The sequence below is a fragment of the Rhinatrema bivittatum genome, chromosome 1 (genome assembly GCF_901001135.1).
Source record: "Rhinatrema bivittatum chromosome 1, aRhiBiv1.1, whole genome shotgun sequence".
NCBI classification, from domain to species: domain Eukaryota; kingdom Metazoa; phylum Chordata; class Amphibia; order Gymnophiona; family Rhinatrematidae; genus Rhinatrema; species Rhinatrema bivittatum.
In genome coordinates, this window is record NC_042615.1 from 496,680,039 (window position 1) to 496,697,819 (window position 17,781).

Here is a 17,781-nt window from a genome sequence, read left to right on the forward strand (position 1 = left end):
ATGTAAAATAGGCTTCCCGGCGCGCAGGGCCCTGCTCGCGTAAATCCGCCCGGTTTTGGGCGGATTTACGCGAGCAGGGCTCTGAAAATCCGCCCCAATTGGGTGGTAGTAGGGGTGTTCTAACAATGGGGACAGAGCAAGATATTTTCCCTTACACTTCACCATACAACAAAAATTCTGATGTCATCTAAGTAACCGAAATACAAACTTACTCCACTACCAGGCACATTGTGAAATATAAAGTCCTGGAAATAAACTACCCAGCAAATAGGTAGCAAACCTGCCATAACACAGCAGCACTAACTCACAGGACTTCAAAAGCATAACCCAACCTATAAAAAGGCAGCACTGCAAATATTGCACCGGGCCCTAGAACACCAGTACCTCCTATTTGAGAAACAAAAAGCTGGCCTGCTACGGATCCTTTTACAGAACCTACATGCTAGCAGAATCCCTTACCTTAGTCACATACTGAACAGACAGACCCTCAGTAAATATAAAATAAAGTCACTAAAGTGGATGGAGTTTGTAGAATGAAAAATATGAAAGGTGTGCATGGATATGAGGGTCAGATGAGTTGAACTAATGTTTTTCCTTTCTGTGTGGCTGATGAGTTAGTTGATAGCAACGTTCCCTATCTTGGAAAAATTGTGAGACCACACTGATATAGCACAGTTTAACATGTAATGTAATCAACTTTTATGTACAGACTATTTAATCGTACAATTGTTCTTTTCATGTTGTTTCCTTGTAACTCTGTGGTATCACTGAATAAAAAGTATTTTGCCAAAGAGATAGAAATACACAGACAAAAATATGTCTCCAACAAGCCAGATTCTGCATACAGTGCAACACTAGAGAAACAGAAGTAAAAATGTTGTTTTTGTTCTGATCAATAAACAAAGATAGAGGAGATTCCCATTCCCATATTCCAATCACTAGACTGAAATAAAATGTCTGCCTACGTCTGTCATCTGGACATTTTTGGATTTAACGAGTGTGATGGGGCTATGCCAGTCACTAACATTATCCCCATGTATATTTTTCTAGTAATGGGCAGTAGTAGGGTTTTTTTTTAATCCTTCCTTTGCTATAACCCCACCTTCTGGGGGGAGGCTTGTGTAGAATATAAATATCCTCATGTGCATGCTAAATTTTCAGTGGGTGCTATGGGTGCAGACCGTGCACACTGTTCGTGCCCAGGGGCTCTGACCCGGGGGGCTAATTTCATATAAGCACAATTACTGGGATTATACCTGGGGGCTTGAACCCAGGAGCTTATCCCCTACACAGAGAGCCACACACAAACTTGGATTCAGTACATCACCGTTCCAGGAAAAGTAAGTTTATTTGAGCAATAGAAGGAGAGAACAAATGCAATCAGATTGTATACAAAAAGAAATGGTAGAGAATAACAATTGCTACATAGATATAAATATGTTTACATTTCCAAAGGATCAGCCATACTATCACATCCAGGGCTTTCTGTCTCCTCTCTCGCTGTATCCGCTTATACACTACAAATATTCCTGGAGGAATTCTGTGCAAAAATATTTTAAATTCTGTGCACAAAAACTTAAAATTCTGCAAAATACTGCAATCTTTTTATTGGTTAAAATAACACAATTTACATGACAGTTTTTAAGTAATACTACTCAAGAAACCCATGTCTCTCATAGGCTATAGTGTCAAGATGATAGTCAATTGAAAGTGCTAAAACATAATAACTATGAAACTTCAAATTTTCACATGTGGTATAAAGCATACTATTTCCTTTTAAATGACCATCATATTGGGCGTCATCGTAAGTGTAAACCACAATTTCAGCTCTGCCATTCTTTATAATCATCGGTCATTTTTTTCTATGCTTTATCTGCAATAACGATATTTTTGTATTTAAAGTATTTTATTTATTTATTTATTTGCTTTTATATACCAACATTCATTGGCGTACATCACATCGGTTCACATGACAACAATTGGAATAGTAAGACAAGAGGTCGTACTATTTTACATTTAACAATAACTGTAAGTATTTCTCTTACTAGTGTAATTATTTCACCACAATAAAGCTTCTCTTCGCAAAATTTGTAAGTTCATATATCTTCACTTATATTGAAACCATATTAACAATCCACTTAGCTGTCTGGAGACACTGGAGATCTGATTGTCCCTTTTGAAAGAAGTTGATAATGATGTTATTCGCCCAAATCCAATGCCCAACACAGTCTGTGTTTTGGAAATGATTCCTTCATCAAGGGGCAAACTAATACCTTTAAACATATCACAAAACAAAATTCAATAGAGAATCATAATAATATATTTTTTTCGCAGAACAGAAACAGGGAAACAACCCTTCTTACAGCATGTCTTCCTTTTCGGCTCTTCTAGACCCTTTCCGGTCACGTCTACCAGAAGGAGGAGAACGTTAGCTACTTTTAAACCCTCCTAAAACTGTCAATCAACAGAGGTGTGTCTCATATGATGGAATACCAATCAATGACCAAATTTAGACATTTATTTATTTATACATTTTTATATACCGACATTAGATCAGTGATGTCACATCGGTTTACAGATAACGGAAGGAAAATAAGCGAGGAGTACTTATTTCTTACAGTGAAATGTATCTCAAACAATGCAACGTAATAGAGGTGTGAATCGGAACCGGAATCGGTTCGGATTCCGGTTCCGATTCACATGTGGGTTTTTTCAATCTGGCCCGATCGCAGTTTTTTTTATCAGCTGCGCCCCAGCCGATAAACAAAAAACCCACCCCGACCCTTTAAAAGTAACCCCTTAGCTTCCCCCACCCTCCCGACCCCCCCCCCACATTTTTTTACAGGTACCTGGTGGTCCAGTGGGGGTCCCGGGAGCGATCTCCCGCAATCTCCCGCTCTAGGCCATCCTCCTGCTCCCGGGCCATTGGCTGCCACTAATCAAAATGGCGCCAATGGCTGACCAATGGCACCAATAGCCCCTGTGACATAGTAAGGGCAAAGGCTATCGGCGCCATTTTGAATACTGGCAGCCGGCGGTCTGAGTGCAGGAGGTCGCTCCTGGACCCCCACTGGACTTTTGGAAAATGATAAGGGAACCCCCACGATCAATATCGTGGGGTTTTCCTATTGTTTTGGGGAAGCCCCCAATTTCTGACGATTTTGAAAATATCGATGATATTTTCAATCATCCGAAGCCCAATTCACATCCCTACAACATAATGAAACTATAGACATGCAGGATGTAATGAAAAAATGAAATGCAGGATGTAATGAAAAAATAGACATGCAGGATGTACGCTATTCAACTTAAAAATCCATTCTTGTTCCTTTAAATTTAACAAAGAAAGTGGATCTCCACCCCTTGCACTAATTGTGATCTTATCACATCTTGACCAGGTGGACGGTAGTATACTCCTCACTATAGTCTTCCCCAACACACAAGGGATTTTTACCCATAAAGATTCAATTTTGTATTTAGTCTCATGCAGGATGTTTATCCTGTTGGACTCTATGCCAACCCGGACATAAAGCGCCACACCTCCTCCCGGGTGCTCCTCTGTCATTGCGATATAATTTGTACCCAGGTATAGCACTGTCCCATTGGTTATCCTCTTTCCACCATGTCTCTGAGATGCCAGTTAAGTCTATGTCATCATTTACTGCTATACATTCTAATTCTCCCATCTTATTTCTTAGACTTCTGGCATTAGCATATAAACATTTCAAAGTTTGTTTTTTGTTTGTGTTTTCATTCTGCTTTTTAATTGATAGGGATAAGGCATTGAATCTCTGCTGCCATATCTTCGACCACTCTTCCAGCTTCCTTAAATCCCGTCTCATTCTCTCCACTCCTTCTGGTGTGTCCACTCTGTTGCAGATCTTAGTATCAGCCACAAAAAGACAAACCTTACCTTCTATCCCATCCGCAATGTCTCTTTGCGGCACTCCACTTAACACTGCTCTCTCCTTAGAGCAGGGGTAGGGAACCTATGGCTCGTGAGCCAGATGTGGCTCTTTTGATGGCTGCATCTGGCTCGCAGACAAATCTTTAATAAAAAGTAAAAATCTTAACAAAACCCCCCACCCTCCTGACGCCCCCCAAGACCTCCAAAATTAATTTACTACAACCCCCCACCCTCCTGAACCCCCCCCAGACCTGCCAAAAGTCCCTGGAGGTCCAGCGGGGGTCCAGGAGCGGTCCGGGAGTGATCTCCTGGACTCCGGCTGTCAGTAGTCAAAATGGCGCCGATGGCCCTTTGCCCTCACTATGTCACTGGGGTCGACCAATGGCGGCGGTAGCCCCTGTGACATAGTAAGGGCAAAGGGCCGTCGGCTGCCAGTAATCAAAATGGCGTCGACGGCCCTTTGCCCTCACTATGTCACAGGGGCTACTGCTGCCATTGGTCGACCCCAGTGACATAGTGAGGGCAAAGGGCCGTCGACACGACATAGTGAGGGCAAAGGGCCGTCGACGCCATTTTGATTACTGGCAGCCGACGGCCCTTTGCCCTTACTATGTCACAGGGGCTACCGCCGTCATTGGTCGACCCCAGTGACATAGTGAGGGCAAAGGGCCGTCGGCGCCATTTTGACTACTGGCAGCCGACAGCCCGAGTCCAGGAGATCGCTCCCGGACCCCTGCTGGACCACCAGGGACTTTTGGCAGGTCTTGGGGGGGGGGGGGGGTCAGGAGGGTGGGGGGGTTGTAGTAAATTAATTTTGGAGGTCTTGGGGGGGGTCAGGAGGATGGGGGTTTTGTTAGATTTTTACTTTTTTTATTAAAGATTTGTCTGCGAGCCCTGGACCCCCCCGCTAGACCACCAGGGCCTTTTGGCAGGTCTTTGGGGGAGGGGGGGTCAGGAGGGTGGGGGGTTGTAGTAAATTAATTTGGTAGGTCTTGTATGGCTCTCACGGAATTACATTTTAAAATATGTGGCGTTCATGGCTCTCTCAGCCATAAAGGTTTCCGACCCCTGCTTTAGAGTAAGCTCCATTTACCATCACACATTGTCTTCTATCCGTCAACCAGTTTACAATCCAGGCCACCACCTCTGCACTCACTCCTAAGCTTCTCATTTTATTCACAAGCCTCCTGTGTGGGACCGTTTCAAATGTTTTGCTGAAATCCAAGTAGATGACATCGAGTACTCTTCCTTGATCCAATTCCCTAGTCACCCAATCAAAAAAGTCAATCAGATTTGTCTGACAGGACCTTCCCCTGGTGAATCCATGCTGCCTCTGGTCCAGCAATTCTTCTGACTGTAGATAGTTCACTATTCTTTCTTTCAGCAGTGACTCCATTACTTTTCCCTCTCTGCTCCCACTCTTGTGAAGCGGGACCACCACCACTCTTCTCCAATCACTCGGCACCACTCCCGTTTCTAGGGATCTATTGCATAGGTCACGCAGCGGACCCGCCAGCACATCTCTGAGCTCCCTCAGTATCCTGGGATGAACCTCATCAGGCCCCATGGTTTTGCCCACTTTCAGTTTTCCTAGCTCTTCCCATACATTCTCTTCTGTAAATGGAGTTTCAATTACTCCCCTCCCATCCAGTTTCTTGTTAACTAGCGACGGTCCTTCTCCAGGGTCCTCTTTAGTGAACACTGAACTGAAGTATTTGTTTAATATTTCTGCCATTTCTTCGTCTCTCTCCACACATTGATCCTTTTTACCTTTCAATTTCACTTTGGCCTTTTCTCCTTTCTCTGATGTATCTGAAAAATGTTTTGTCACCTCAGTTTACGTCTTTGGCAATCCTTTCTTCCGCTTGACTTCTTGCTGCCTTGATTACTTTCTTCATCGCCCTCAGTTCCACCAGATATTCTTTCTTGTGATCCTCCCTTTGGGATCCTTTATATTTCTTAAACGCTGTTCTTTTAGCTTTTATTTTATCAGCCACCTCCTTTGAGAACCAGATAGGTTTCATTTTTCTCTTGCTTTTCTTTACTTTTCTAACATATAGATTAGTTGCCTTGGTAATTGCTCCTTTTAGTTTGGCCCACTGTTGTTCCACATCTCTCATGTTCTCCCAGCCTTCTAATTCTTCTTCCAGGTACTTCCCCATTTCAACAAAGGCCGTGTTTTTGAACTGCAAAATTTGTGTCTTCGTGTGACTTCTCTGTATCCTATTTGTGATATAAAACCATACTGTTTGATGATCACTGGTGCTGAGGGGGGCACCCACCCAGACATTAGAGATATTATCTCTGTTAGTGAGCACTAAATCAAGTATAGCTCCCTCCCTCGTAGGTTCCATTACCATTTGTTTGAACAAAGCTCCTTGCAGGGCATCCACTATCTCTCTACTACTGTTAGATTCTGCAGAAGGGATTCTCCAGTCTTCATCCGGCAGATTAAAATCTCCAACAATCACCACTTCTCCCTTCTTTCCCATCTTTTGGATGTCTTCAACCAGATCTCTATCAAGTTCTTCCATTTGATTTTGAGGCCTGTAAATCACTCCAATAAAAATGGATGCCCCATCATCTTTTTTTAGGTCAGCTCATAGTGCTTCTTCTTTGCCTCATCTTCCTTACAGCTCAGTTGCTTGTATATTGTTATTGACATAAAGAGCCACTCCTCCCCCTTTTCTGTCCTCTCTGTCCTTCCTTAACAAGTTATAGCCCGGTATGGCCGTATCCCAATCATGAGATTCCGTGAACCACGTCTCTGTGACAACAACAATGTCCAAGTCGCCTCCACCATTAGAGCTTGCAGATCTGGGATTTTATTGCCCAAACTATGACCATTTGTGCTCATATCTTTCCAGCTTTTCTCATTCAGGTTACTGCTTTTCTTGAACTACTTTTGTGACTTATTTAGCTGACTTTTGTTATCCAGTTCACCCTTTTCCATTGCATTTGTATTTGGGGGGTGACATTCTAATTTCCTTCTGCCACCCCCGGCATCTAGTTTAAATGCCTTATGACACAGGATTTGAATTTATCTCTTAGGATCCTTTATTCCTGCCACAGACAGATGTAAGCCATCTTTGACAAAGCTTTTTACTGTTCCATACATGGCCCCAGCCCCCAATATATCCAAAACTTTGTTCCTTACACCAGGATTTGAGCCATACATTGAAGTTATCAATATGGCTTAGCCTCTCCTTCCCCCTTCCATGATCAGGTAACACTTCTGAAAAGGCAAAGGTTGTCACCATGTGACTAATCTGCTTCGCTAGAGACTGGAAATCTCTCTGTACCTCTTGGATGCTGTTTCTAGCAAGGTCATTGGTTACCAGATGGATGATAATATCCCGGGCCTAAGTTCGGTTGGGGTCCTGAATTTGGGCACTACTACTCCGGCCCCTCAATTGTCTTTGCCTGTCACTCTAACTTGGAACTCCCATTCCTTCCCAACCATGGCTCTAGTTGATTCCGGAGCTGGTGGGAGTTTTATTCTGAAAGACCTGATACATCTCCTAGGCATTCCCACTCATGCCATTGAAGTCCCACTACGAAGTGCCTCCATCCATGGTGAACCGCTACCTAGGCAGATCTCCCAGATAACAGCACCAATTCATCTACTCACCAGAGCTCTCCATGAAGAAGAGATTGAACTCCTTGTGTTGGAGAAGTCTATACATCCAGTAGTCTTGGGGTTGTCATAGCTCCAGCAGCACTCTCCCCAGTTTGATTGGGGAGCCTTACAGCTCATCGAATGGCGTTCTGCTTGTCGCCAACAGTGCCTGAAGAAGGTGGAGCCTTCTCCTGCGGTCCCCCTTGAGGTAGCCATTTCTGGTCTTCCGCCTCCCTATGCAGACTTTGAAGACGTCTTTTCTAAGCAGAAGGAAGATATCCTTCCGCCCTGCGCAAGTTCGACTGTCCAATTGACCTGTTACCAGGTACTACACCTCCCAGAGGTAGAACCTACCTGTTGTCTGTGCCTGAAACCCGAGCTATGACCGAATACATCCAAGAAAACCTGGCTAAGGGTTTTATCTGACCGTCCACCTCCCATGAGGGCACAGGCTTTTTCTTTATCATGAAGAAGGATGGGTCTTTGAGACCTTGTATTGATTACCGTGGCTTAAACGCAATTACCCGCAAGGACAGATACCTGTTGCTGTTGATCTCAGAATTGTTTGATTGCCTTCAAGGCGCCACTATATTCACCAAGTTGGACCTGTGAGGTGCCTACAATTTAGTCCGCATTCGCCCGGAGGATATTTGGAAAACAGCATTTAACACGAGAGATGGGTATTATGAATACCTCATCATGTATTTCGGACTTTGCAATGCCTCCGCAGTCTTTCAATGGATGATTAACAAGATCTTTTGCAACCTCCTATACACTAAGGTCGACGCATATCTGGATGATATCCTTATCTTCTTAAAGGACCTGGATTCCTATCGAGCCGAGGTCCGCACTGTCCTCTAGCTGCTTCAAGAAAACCACCTATTTGCCAAATTGGACAAATGCCTATTTGAAAAGACCAGTTTGCCTTTTCTAGGCTACATCATCTCCCAGAGAGGATTCACCATGGATCCTAGCAGGTTACAGGGTATTCATGACTGGCCTCAGCCTGTGGGGCTTCGGGCACTCCAAAGGTTCCTTGGATTCACCAACTACTACTGTCATTTCATAGCGCATTACTCCTTGCTGGCTGTACCACTCACGCCATGATTCGGAAGGGCAGCAATACAAGAAACTGGTCCCCTGAAGCTTTGACTGCCTTCAAAGACCTCAAGAACGCCTTCCTCACTGGACCTTGTCTGCGCCACCTGGACCCAAATCGCCCCTTTGTTATCGAGGTGGACGCCTCGACTACTGGGGCTGGGGCAGTCCTAAGTCAGTACTCTACTTGAGGAACTCTCCTCCCATGCTCTTTTTTCTTCCATAAGTTCTTCCATGCTGAATAAAACTATGGCATTGAAGACAAGGAGTTATTGGTTATTAAGCTTGCCCTCGAAGAATGGCACCCCTGGTCGGAGGGTGCCCAGTTTAAGTTTACGGTCTATACCGACCATAAAATTCTCAAGCAACTTCGGTATGCCCAGCATCTAAATGCTCGCCAGGCCCGCTGGGCTTTATTCTTCTCTCGATTTGATTTCGAGCTCTGATACCGTCCGGCAGAGAAGAACCTCCAAGCGGACACCCTCTCTCGCTCTTTTGATCCTGATGACTTCCAAGAAGAACCCAGTTATATAATTGATCCTGCTTGCATCTGTCTATCAGCCACCATCACGGTTCCAGCTGGGAAAACTATTGTGCCTCGCCGGCTCCGAGAAAGGGTCTTGTGCTGGGCACATGACTCTAAACTTGCCGTTATCCAGGACGTGCACGAACCCTAGGGTTGCTCCAGCATTACTATTGATGGCCCACCATGGTCTCAGACACCTGTGCTTACGTGGACTCATGTTCCATCTGTGCCCAGCAGAAGCCTCCAGTAGGCCAACCTTGGGGCCTCCTCCAGCTGTTGCCTGCACCTGAAGAGCCGTTGACTCATCTATCCACAGATTTTGTCGTGGACCCACCGCCATCCAAGGAGAATACAGTAATCTGGGGCATCATAAATCGATTCTCCAAAATGGCTCATTTCGTGCCTCTGCCTGTATTGCCCTCGGCCCCAGAGCTCGCACACCTCTTTTTTCAACACGTGTTTCGCCTCCATGGCTTGCCCACAGATATTGCCTCATACAGGGGGCCTCAGTTTGCGCTGGCTATTGGCGCTCCTTATGTAAAAAGTTCAGTATTAACATCAGCCTGACTACCGCATACCATCCGCAAGCCAATGGCCAGGCCGAGCATACCAATCACTCCCTGAAGAACTTCCTGCAGTCTTATTCCAATGATCAGCAGGATAACTGGGCAGAGCTGTTACCATGGGCAGAATTCTCTCACAACTCCCATGTTGCTGCAGCTACTGGAGTCTTTCTGTTTTCTATAGTCTATGGCAGACAACCTCGGCTCCTTTCACCAGTTCCACTGTCGGTGCCCTCACCGGCAGCCCAGACCACAGCCAATGTCCTACAGACTCTTTGAACTCAGATGAATAAACGTCTTCATCAGGCCGCTGCACGACCAAAGAAATCTGCTGATTCACACCGTCGCCCGGCTCAAGAGTTCCAGCCAGGCCAAAAGGTCTGGCTGAGCACCCGTTACTTCTGGCTGAGAAGAGCGGTGGTGGTCCCGCTTCACAAGAGTGGGAACAGAGAAGAGGCTGGTAACTACAGACCGGTTAGCCTCACTTCGGTGGTGGGAAAAGTAATGGAGTCACTGTTGAAAGAGAGAATAGTGAAATATCTACAGTCCGGAGAATTGATGGACCAGAGGCAGCATGGATTCACCAGGGGAAGATCCTGTCAGACAAATCTGATTGACTTTTTCGACTGGGTAACCAAGGAATTGGATCAAGGAAGAGCGCTAGATGTCATCTACTTGGATTTCAGCAAAGCTTTTGATACGGTTCCGCACAGGAGACTGGTGAATAAAACAAAAAGCTTGGGAGTGAGTGCCGAAGTGGTGACCTGGATTGCAAACTGGTTGACGGACAGAAGACAATGCGTGATGGTAAATGGAACTTTCTCTGAAGAGAGAGCGGTTTTAAGTGGTGTACCGCAAGGATCGGTGTTGGGACCGGTCCTGTTCAATATCTTTGTGAGCGACATTGCGGACGGGATAGAAGGTAAGGTTTGTCTTTTTGCGGACGACACTAAGATCTGCAACAGAGTGGACACGCCGGAAGGAGTGGAGAGAATGAGACGGGATTTAAGGAAGCTGGAAGAGTGGTCGAAGATATGGCAGCTGAAATTCAATGCCAAGAAGTGCAAAGTCATGCATTTGGGGAGTGGAAATCCGAATGAACTGTATTCGATGGGGGGGGAAAGGCTGATGTGCACGGAGCAGGAGAGAGACCTTGGGGTGATAGTGTCTAATGATATGAAGTCGGCGAAACAATGCGACAAGGCGATTGCAAAAGCCAGAAGAATACTGGGATGCATAGAGAGAGGAATATCGAGTAAGAAAAGGGAAGTGATAATCCCCTTGTACAGGTCCTTGGTGAGGCCTCACCTGGAGTACTGTGTTCAGTTCTGGAGACCGTATCTACAAAGAGACAAGGACAAGTTGGAGGCGGTACAGAGAAGGGCGACCAGGAAGGTGGAGGGTCTTCATCGGTTGACATACGAGGAGAGATTGAAGAATCTAAATATGTACACCCTGGAGGAAAGGAGGAGCAGGGGTGATATGATTCAAACTTTCAGATACTTGAAAAACTTTAACGATCCAAAGACAATGACAAACCTTTTCCAACAGAAAAAAATCAGCAGAACCAGAGGTCACGAGCTGAGGCTCCAAGGAGGAAGACTAAGAACCAATGTCAGGAAGAATTTCTTCACGGAGAGAGTGGTGGATGCCTGGAATGCCCTTCCGGAGGAAGTGGTGAAGTCCAAAACTGTGAAGCACTTCAAAGGGGCATGGGATAAATATTGTGGATCCATCAGGTCCAGAGGACGCATATAAAGAGCAGGTAGTAAAATACTGCACGGAGCGGCAGTAGCCACAGAGGCATTCACGGAGCGGGATGCCAGTGGCCAGTGGTAGGTGTCCACCTTCATGGAGCGGAAGGATGTAGGGCTGTCATCTCCCAATTAAATAAAAAACAAAAACAAAAAACAAAACAGGGATGGGATCCATCAGGTCTAGAGGACACATATAAAGAGCAGGTAGTAAAATACTGCACGGAGCGGCAGTAGCCAGTAGCCACAGAGGCATTCACGGAGCGGGATGCCAGTGGCCAGTGGTAGGTGTCCATATAAAGAGCAGGTAGTAAAATACTGCACAGAGCGGCAGTAGCCACAGAGGCATTCACGGAGCGGGATGCCAGTGGCCAGTGGTAGGTGTCCACCTTCACGGAGCGGAAGGATGGAGGGCTGTCATCTCCCAATTAAATAAATAATAAAAAAACCCAGGGATGGGATCCATCAGTTCTAGAGGACGCATATAAAGAGCAGGTAGTAAAACACTGCATGGAGCGGCAGTAGCCACAGAGGCATTAACGGAGCGGGATGCCAGTGGCCGGTGGTAGGTGTCCACCTTCACAGAGTAGAAGGATGAAGGGCATCCATCTCCCAATTAAAAAAAGAAAAGAAAAAAAGAAAAAAAAACAGGGATGGGTTCATGGGCTTATAGGTATTACCAATTATTAGGCTTTTCAATATTTGATGATAGTTAATGTGACTTTCAAGGCATTCTTCACTTTCGGTGCATGTCCGGAATGACTCCTTGCTTCAATGACAGGGGAAAAGAAAAACTGATACTTCACACATTTCCAGCATTGCCCTCTGCTTCATGGCAGAGAGCTATGCTGCCGCTTACCCAACTAATCAAACTTAATATTTCACTTGGAAGCAGCTCCAGCACTGCTCTCTACATTAATGGTGGGGGTGAAAAGGGAATTAGAACATAAGGTTACTAAGAGCCAAGAGAAACAGTTAAGTATGAGAACAAATGTGTGAAGCTTGCTGGGCAGACTGGATGGACCGGTTGGTCTTCTTCTGCCGTCATTTCTATGTTTCATTTCATTTCTATGTCAGAAGTTTGCACCCAGGTACATTGGTCCTTTTCCCATGACCCGGTGTATTGGACCAGTTACGTACCAACTCTGGTTACCACCCACCTTGTGTATACACAACTCTTTCCAAGTATCTCTGCTCAAACCAGTAATACTTTCTTGGCCTTCTTGTAGAGCTCCTGCGCATTCCCAAGTTTCTACCGAGCCCAAAAACCACATATTGTGTCCAAGAAGTACTTGATGTCTGGAGAAGAGGTCGCCGTTGGGAGTACCTTCTGTCATGAAAAGGCTACAGTCCAGAGGAAAACTCCTGGGAACTGGCTAGTAACATCATGGCAAGGGACTCCTCCTCCAGTTCTGTAAGCCCAGACCTCCAAGAGGGGGGCATAAAGGGAGGGTACTGTTATGCATCCCGACCGTGGTAAGCCTGTGCCCGGGCCTACTCACCCCAGGAATCCAGCTGTAAACTTTGGTTCCCCTTCGTTCGCAGCGGTGGGTAGCCACCTCCATCCCTGACTGCCTGCAGCCTCCTCTGCTGCTTCCGACTCCTCCGCGGTTCCTCTCTGTGCTTGGCGGGGCTCTCTGCATGGGCCGCGGAGTGACGCTGTCCTGCTTCCTCCGGGCCCTGGCTTAGGCACATGCAACTCTCACACTCTTAAAGGGGCTGCGGCGGGAAAGTAGCCCGCAGCCCCAGATGATGACATCACTGGGCCTCTGTATATAAGGCAGGGCCTAGCCATTTGTTCCCTGTCTTGGCAACAGGTCTCCACAATTGCACATGTGCTCGTTGCCCATTGTTCCTGGTTCCTGTTCCTGTCATTGTTCCTGTTCCTGTTTGCTCCTTCGTCTCCTTCTTGTTCCCTTGGACTGATTCTCTGGTATTGACCCCTGCTTCATTGGACTACGCTTGGACTGATCCTCTGGTATTGACCCCTGCTTCGTTGGACTACGCCTAGACTGATCCTCTGGTATTGACCCCTGCTTCATTGGACTACGCTTGGACTGATCCTCTGGCTCTGACCCCTGCTCTGCTTCCTGGTACCTTGCCTGCTTGCCGCCTGCCCTGACTCCAGCTTACCTTGATCTTCTCTTCAGTATCCTATGGACTTGGCCTTTCAGGCTTTGGCCTATTATACCTGGATGCCTCCTGTCCTCTGTACCTGTCAGCGTCTGGGTCTTTGGAACCCTGCCTCGTCCAGACCATCCTCGGTCCTCTGAACAGAAACCAGAAGACCAAGAAGCACAGAAAACCTCACCAAGGTGAGCAGACTTGTTGCCAAGTCGGGGAGGAGCAGGTGGAGTGGGCCTAAATAGGCCTGGAGCAATGACATCATCCGAGGACACCTCCAGGCATTTCCCGCGCTTGTCCCTTTAAGAGGAATCCCTGGTCACGTGCGCCTAGAGGGTGGGCCCAGCAGGCCGAGAAGACGGCAGCATTCTGCGGGCCTGCGACAGTCCAGCGTCACTGGAGGAGGGCCCAGGGTGTCCAGGAGAGGCGCTGAAGCAGGCGGCTGGCCACACGCAGTTGAGAGCTGTGGCGAGCGGGGTCAGCGCAGCCAGCATGTGGTAAAAGCTACAGCAGTATACGAGTCAGGCAACTGTCCCCTTTGTGTTCAGTTCAGGATCCAAGCCACAAGGTCTAGCATACCAAGAACAGGAAAAAAAAATCAACTGAGGAAAAAACAGCTCTCTTCCCTTTGACTGCTAACTAAAAATGCCACATCCAGCTATGATGTAAGTTGCTTTTATACCAGCAGGGATCTTAGCCATTCCAATAATCTCTGTGGAAATGCTGTTCTGAAATGGTGCACCACTCGCTCTACTACTTATCTCTAACTCCTAGTTCATAAAAGGTTAAGGAACAAGGCTCAAGGGATCACCGCACTTGTCGTCTGCTGCTTTAACCACTAAGCTCTCCTCCAATGTAGTTAGTAGGGGTGTGCATTCATTGGACCATTTGTTTTATGGTTTCAGCCCTGTGTGCACAGCTCCTAATCGGAAAGTACACACACAAAACTGATTGTACGTGCACATTTGGTTAGTCCATACCGGTGATTTTGTGCGTATACGTTCCGATCAGGAGATACGTGCACATGGTCTGAAACAAATGAAAAGAATGGCCTAAAAAAGAAAACCCAACAAATCCTTAGTGCTAGTACTTAGTAATCTTGATTAGTCTTGCTCCTTTCTTGCACCTTCCCATCCCAGCTCTATTCTGTCTGATTTCAATGGCTTGCCTTGAGTACAAAAAATACCCTGCAGTTTTGCTTGTTATAAAGACTTTAACAGGATCTGAAAATTAATGCAAGAAAGGTTTTTTGTATTTTCAGAACTACTGTCCATTTGTTTCATTTTAAATAAAACAAAATGAAAATGGCTTGTTTCAATTCAGATTACCATTCGTTTCAAATAAATACATATCCCTAATAATTTAGGGGTAGATTTTAAAAGCCTTACGTGCATAGCTGGGGTTACGCTCACCGGGCCTATTTTACAAAGGCCCAGCGACGCGCGTAAAGCCCCAGGATGAGTCTAAGTCCCGGGGTTTTGGGAAAGGGGTGGGCAGGGGGCAAGGCAAGGCCAGCTGGAGCAGCAGGTAAAATAATGTTTTGGGGGGATTGGGAAAGGAATAGGGGTGGGTTGGTTAGGGGAAAGAGAAGGGAAGTTAGGGTAGGGGGTTGGGAAGTTCCCTCTCAGGGTAGGATAGGATAGGGGGTTGGGAGCGGCCTGGGAGGGAACTCTGGAAGGCTGCGGGCATCGGCATGGCAGGGTGCACACATGTTATAAAATCGGGCGTCCATTTGCACACACCGGGTAGCGCACGCAGATGGACACCCACGCACAAGTTTATAAAATCTTCCCCTTAGTTTTGAAAATTAACCAACTAAACCTGCCCACACACAATTACACCTTCCATTATGTACATGGACATTTTTTAGGAAATTTCAAGCACATATTTTTGAAAATGCTAAAGTATGCAAGTATGTACAAATAATTCCTCAACGCCACACCTGGAAACATCTCCTCTCAGTCTGGGTAAATTTACACACATATAGGATTTACACACGTATATTTATCTGTATTGTCAGGCAGATCATTTTATAACAGGCCATTTCAATGGGTAAAACTGTTTTAGCAGTAGAAATGTCTGAAAATTAACTCCCTCTATTTTTAATCTTTAAAAAAAAACCAAAAAACCTCAACAAATTACACCCCTGTCACACAGATGCACAAAGTTTAATACCACTTTAAATGGAAAATGACAGGATTTGTTTGTGATACAGCAGTTGGTAACAGAATCTTTTTCACATTTGCATCCCTGCTCTTGCTTATTCCTATTTTAGAGTAAAACATAAACGTCTCGCACCTGTCCTATTCCTGTGCTCATCCTCTATAGATTCTAGGGTAGGAGGAATAAGTCAGAGAGTGCAGGATCTGTCTGTCTGTCCAAATCAAGCAGGGAAGTGGGACTTTGAGATTGGATCCTCCAGGCTATTTTCTCTGGCATTACACTGCAAGCTGAGCTATGGACACTGACAGTTATTATATCAGGGGACAGTTGTCGCCCCCAGTTCAGACTGTCACACTGATCACCACTGCTGCTTTTACAGTGCTAGGGAGTGTGGTCAATGCCTTCATTGTGGCTGTGAATGGCACTGAATGGGTGAAGAGCAGACGTCTGAATTCAATTGACATCATTCTCACCAGTCTCGGTGCAGCTAGATTCTGCTTTCAATGGGAAATAATGCTGGAGAAGATCATATTTGCAGTTTATCCAGACTTCACTACTCAAACAGAATCTGCTAATACATTATTCTTTACATGGGTATTTCTAGAACTTTCTAGCTTCTGGTTTGCATGCTGGCTTTCTGTCTTCTATTGTGCCAAGATTGCCAACTTCAGCCATCCTCTCTTCATCTTTCTGAAACTGAAGATCCCTGGGATAGTGCCCTGGCTGCTCCTGGGTTCCATACTGGTATCCTTGGTCATCAGCTTTCCCACAGCCTGGGGATTCTGCAGGATATACCCACATAATTATACTACAGATTTCTCTCCAAACAGCAGCATTCTCACCAATTGCACATTAACCTGGGATTTGTGTAAGAAACATCCCAACAACTCAATCAAAGTTCTCTCACCAAACATAACTGCAGGTGGGTTGAAGCTGGTACATAAAAATTACGCATTTTTGAAGCCAACAATAGGCCTTGGATACTCTCTCCCTTTCTTCATATTCTGTGTGGCAGCCCTTCTGTTGATTGGATCCCTCTGGAAACACACCAGGCAAATGAAAGGCAACACTATGGCTTTCACTAACCCCAGTCTGGAGGCCCATTTCATCGCTATTAAAATCATGACTTCTTATTTCTTCTTCTGCACTTTCTATTTCATATGTGCAATCATGGATATGATGGATTGGGTGTCCGATGAAAGCCCCTGGACATTGGTTATTTCAATCGGAATTGCTGCTTATCCATCTCTGCACTCGGTGATCCTGATCCTGAGCAATGCCAAACTCAAACAATCTTGGGCAAGGATTTTCCATCATGGGAAGTGCCCTTCAGGAGGTGAAACCTCCGAAAATCATGAATCAGGTTTCTGAACGGTGACCACTGCAAAATAATTCATGGTTCTTAGATTCCTATTTAAAAAATAAGCCATTTTGATTACATCTGTTATGCATTATAACATCTTAAGAAACAATATTGCCCTTTGTTAGGTTTTTTTGTTGCTTTAGTTGTACCAAATGCTTTTAATTGGCATTACTTATTGAATTAAGACTCCAGTCCAGAGTAATATGAAATAGTTTAAAAAAGCACTGAAAACCTGGCTATATATACAAGCATTCCAAGTGGAAGCCAGTTAGTAATCTATTACAATATGTTATTAATTATGTTTAAATTGTTATTTTATTTTAATTTTTAAGATGTTCTGTTATTAGTCATACACTTAGTGTAGTTCTTAATTAGAGTTTTAATGTATATTTAGTTTTGTTAGATTTTATGATTCTTTTCAGTGTTTATATGAATGCTATGTTGAATTTATTGTAAAGAAACATTGTAAACCGGTGTGAAGGTTTATACCATCATCGGTCTAGAAAAACCAGGAAATAAATAATAAATAAATAATACATTGATTTATAAAATTTATAAATTGCTTTGTGGAAATGGGTTGCTGTAGGAAATGTATTTATAATTCTGAAGATTTGAAACTGTGTATCATTATAATAAAAGTCTTAATTGGTCCAACATCGGTGCT

At 45.1% G+C, this 17,781-nt stretch overlaps 1 protein-coding gene across 1 annotated transcript; it reads left to right on the forward strand.

Moving 5' to 3' along the window:
- Positions 1-16,048: 16,048 nt before the first annotated feature.
- LOC115098094 (taste receptor type 2 member 7-like) lies at positions 16,049-17,125 on the forward strand. Its single transcript, XM_029614409.1, has one exon. The coding sequence runs from the start codon at positions 16,049-16,051 to the stop codon at positions 17,123-17,125; it is 1,077 nt and encodes a 358-aa protein (XP_029470269.1).
- Positions 17,126-17,781: the final 656 nt, after the last annotated feature.

Bases quoted from the DNA above. Each gene is read 5' to 3' on its own strand.
- LOC115098094 (XM_029614409.1), top strand. From the start codon at position 16,049: ATGGACACTGACAGTTATTATATCAGGGGACAGTTGTCGCCCCCAGTT.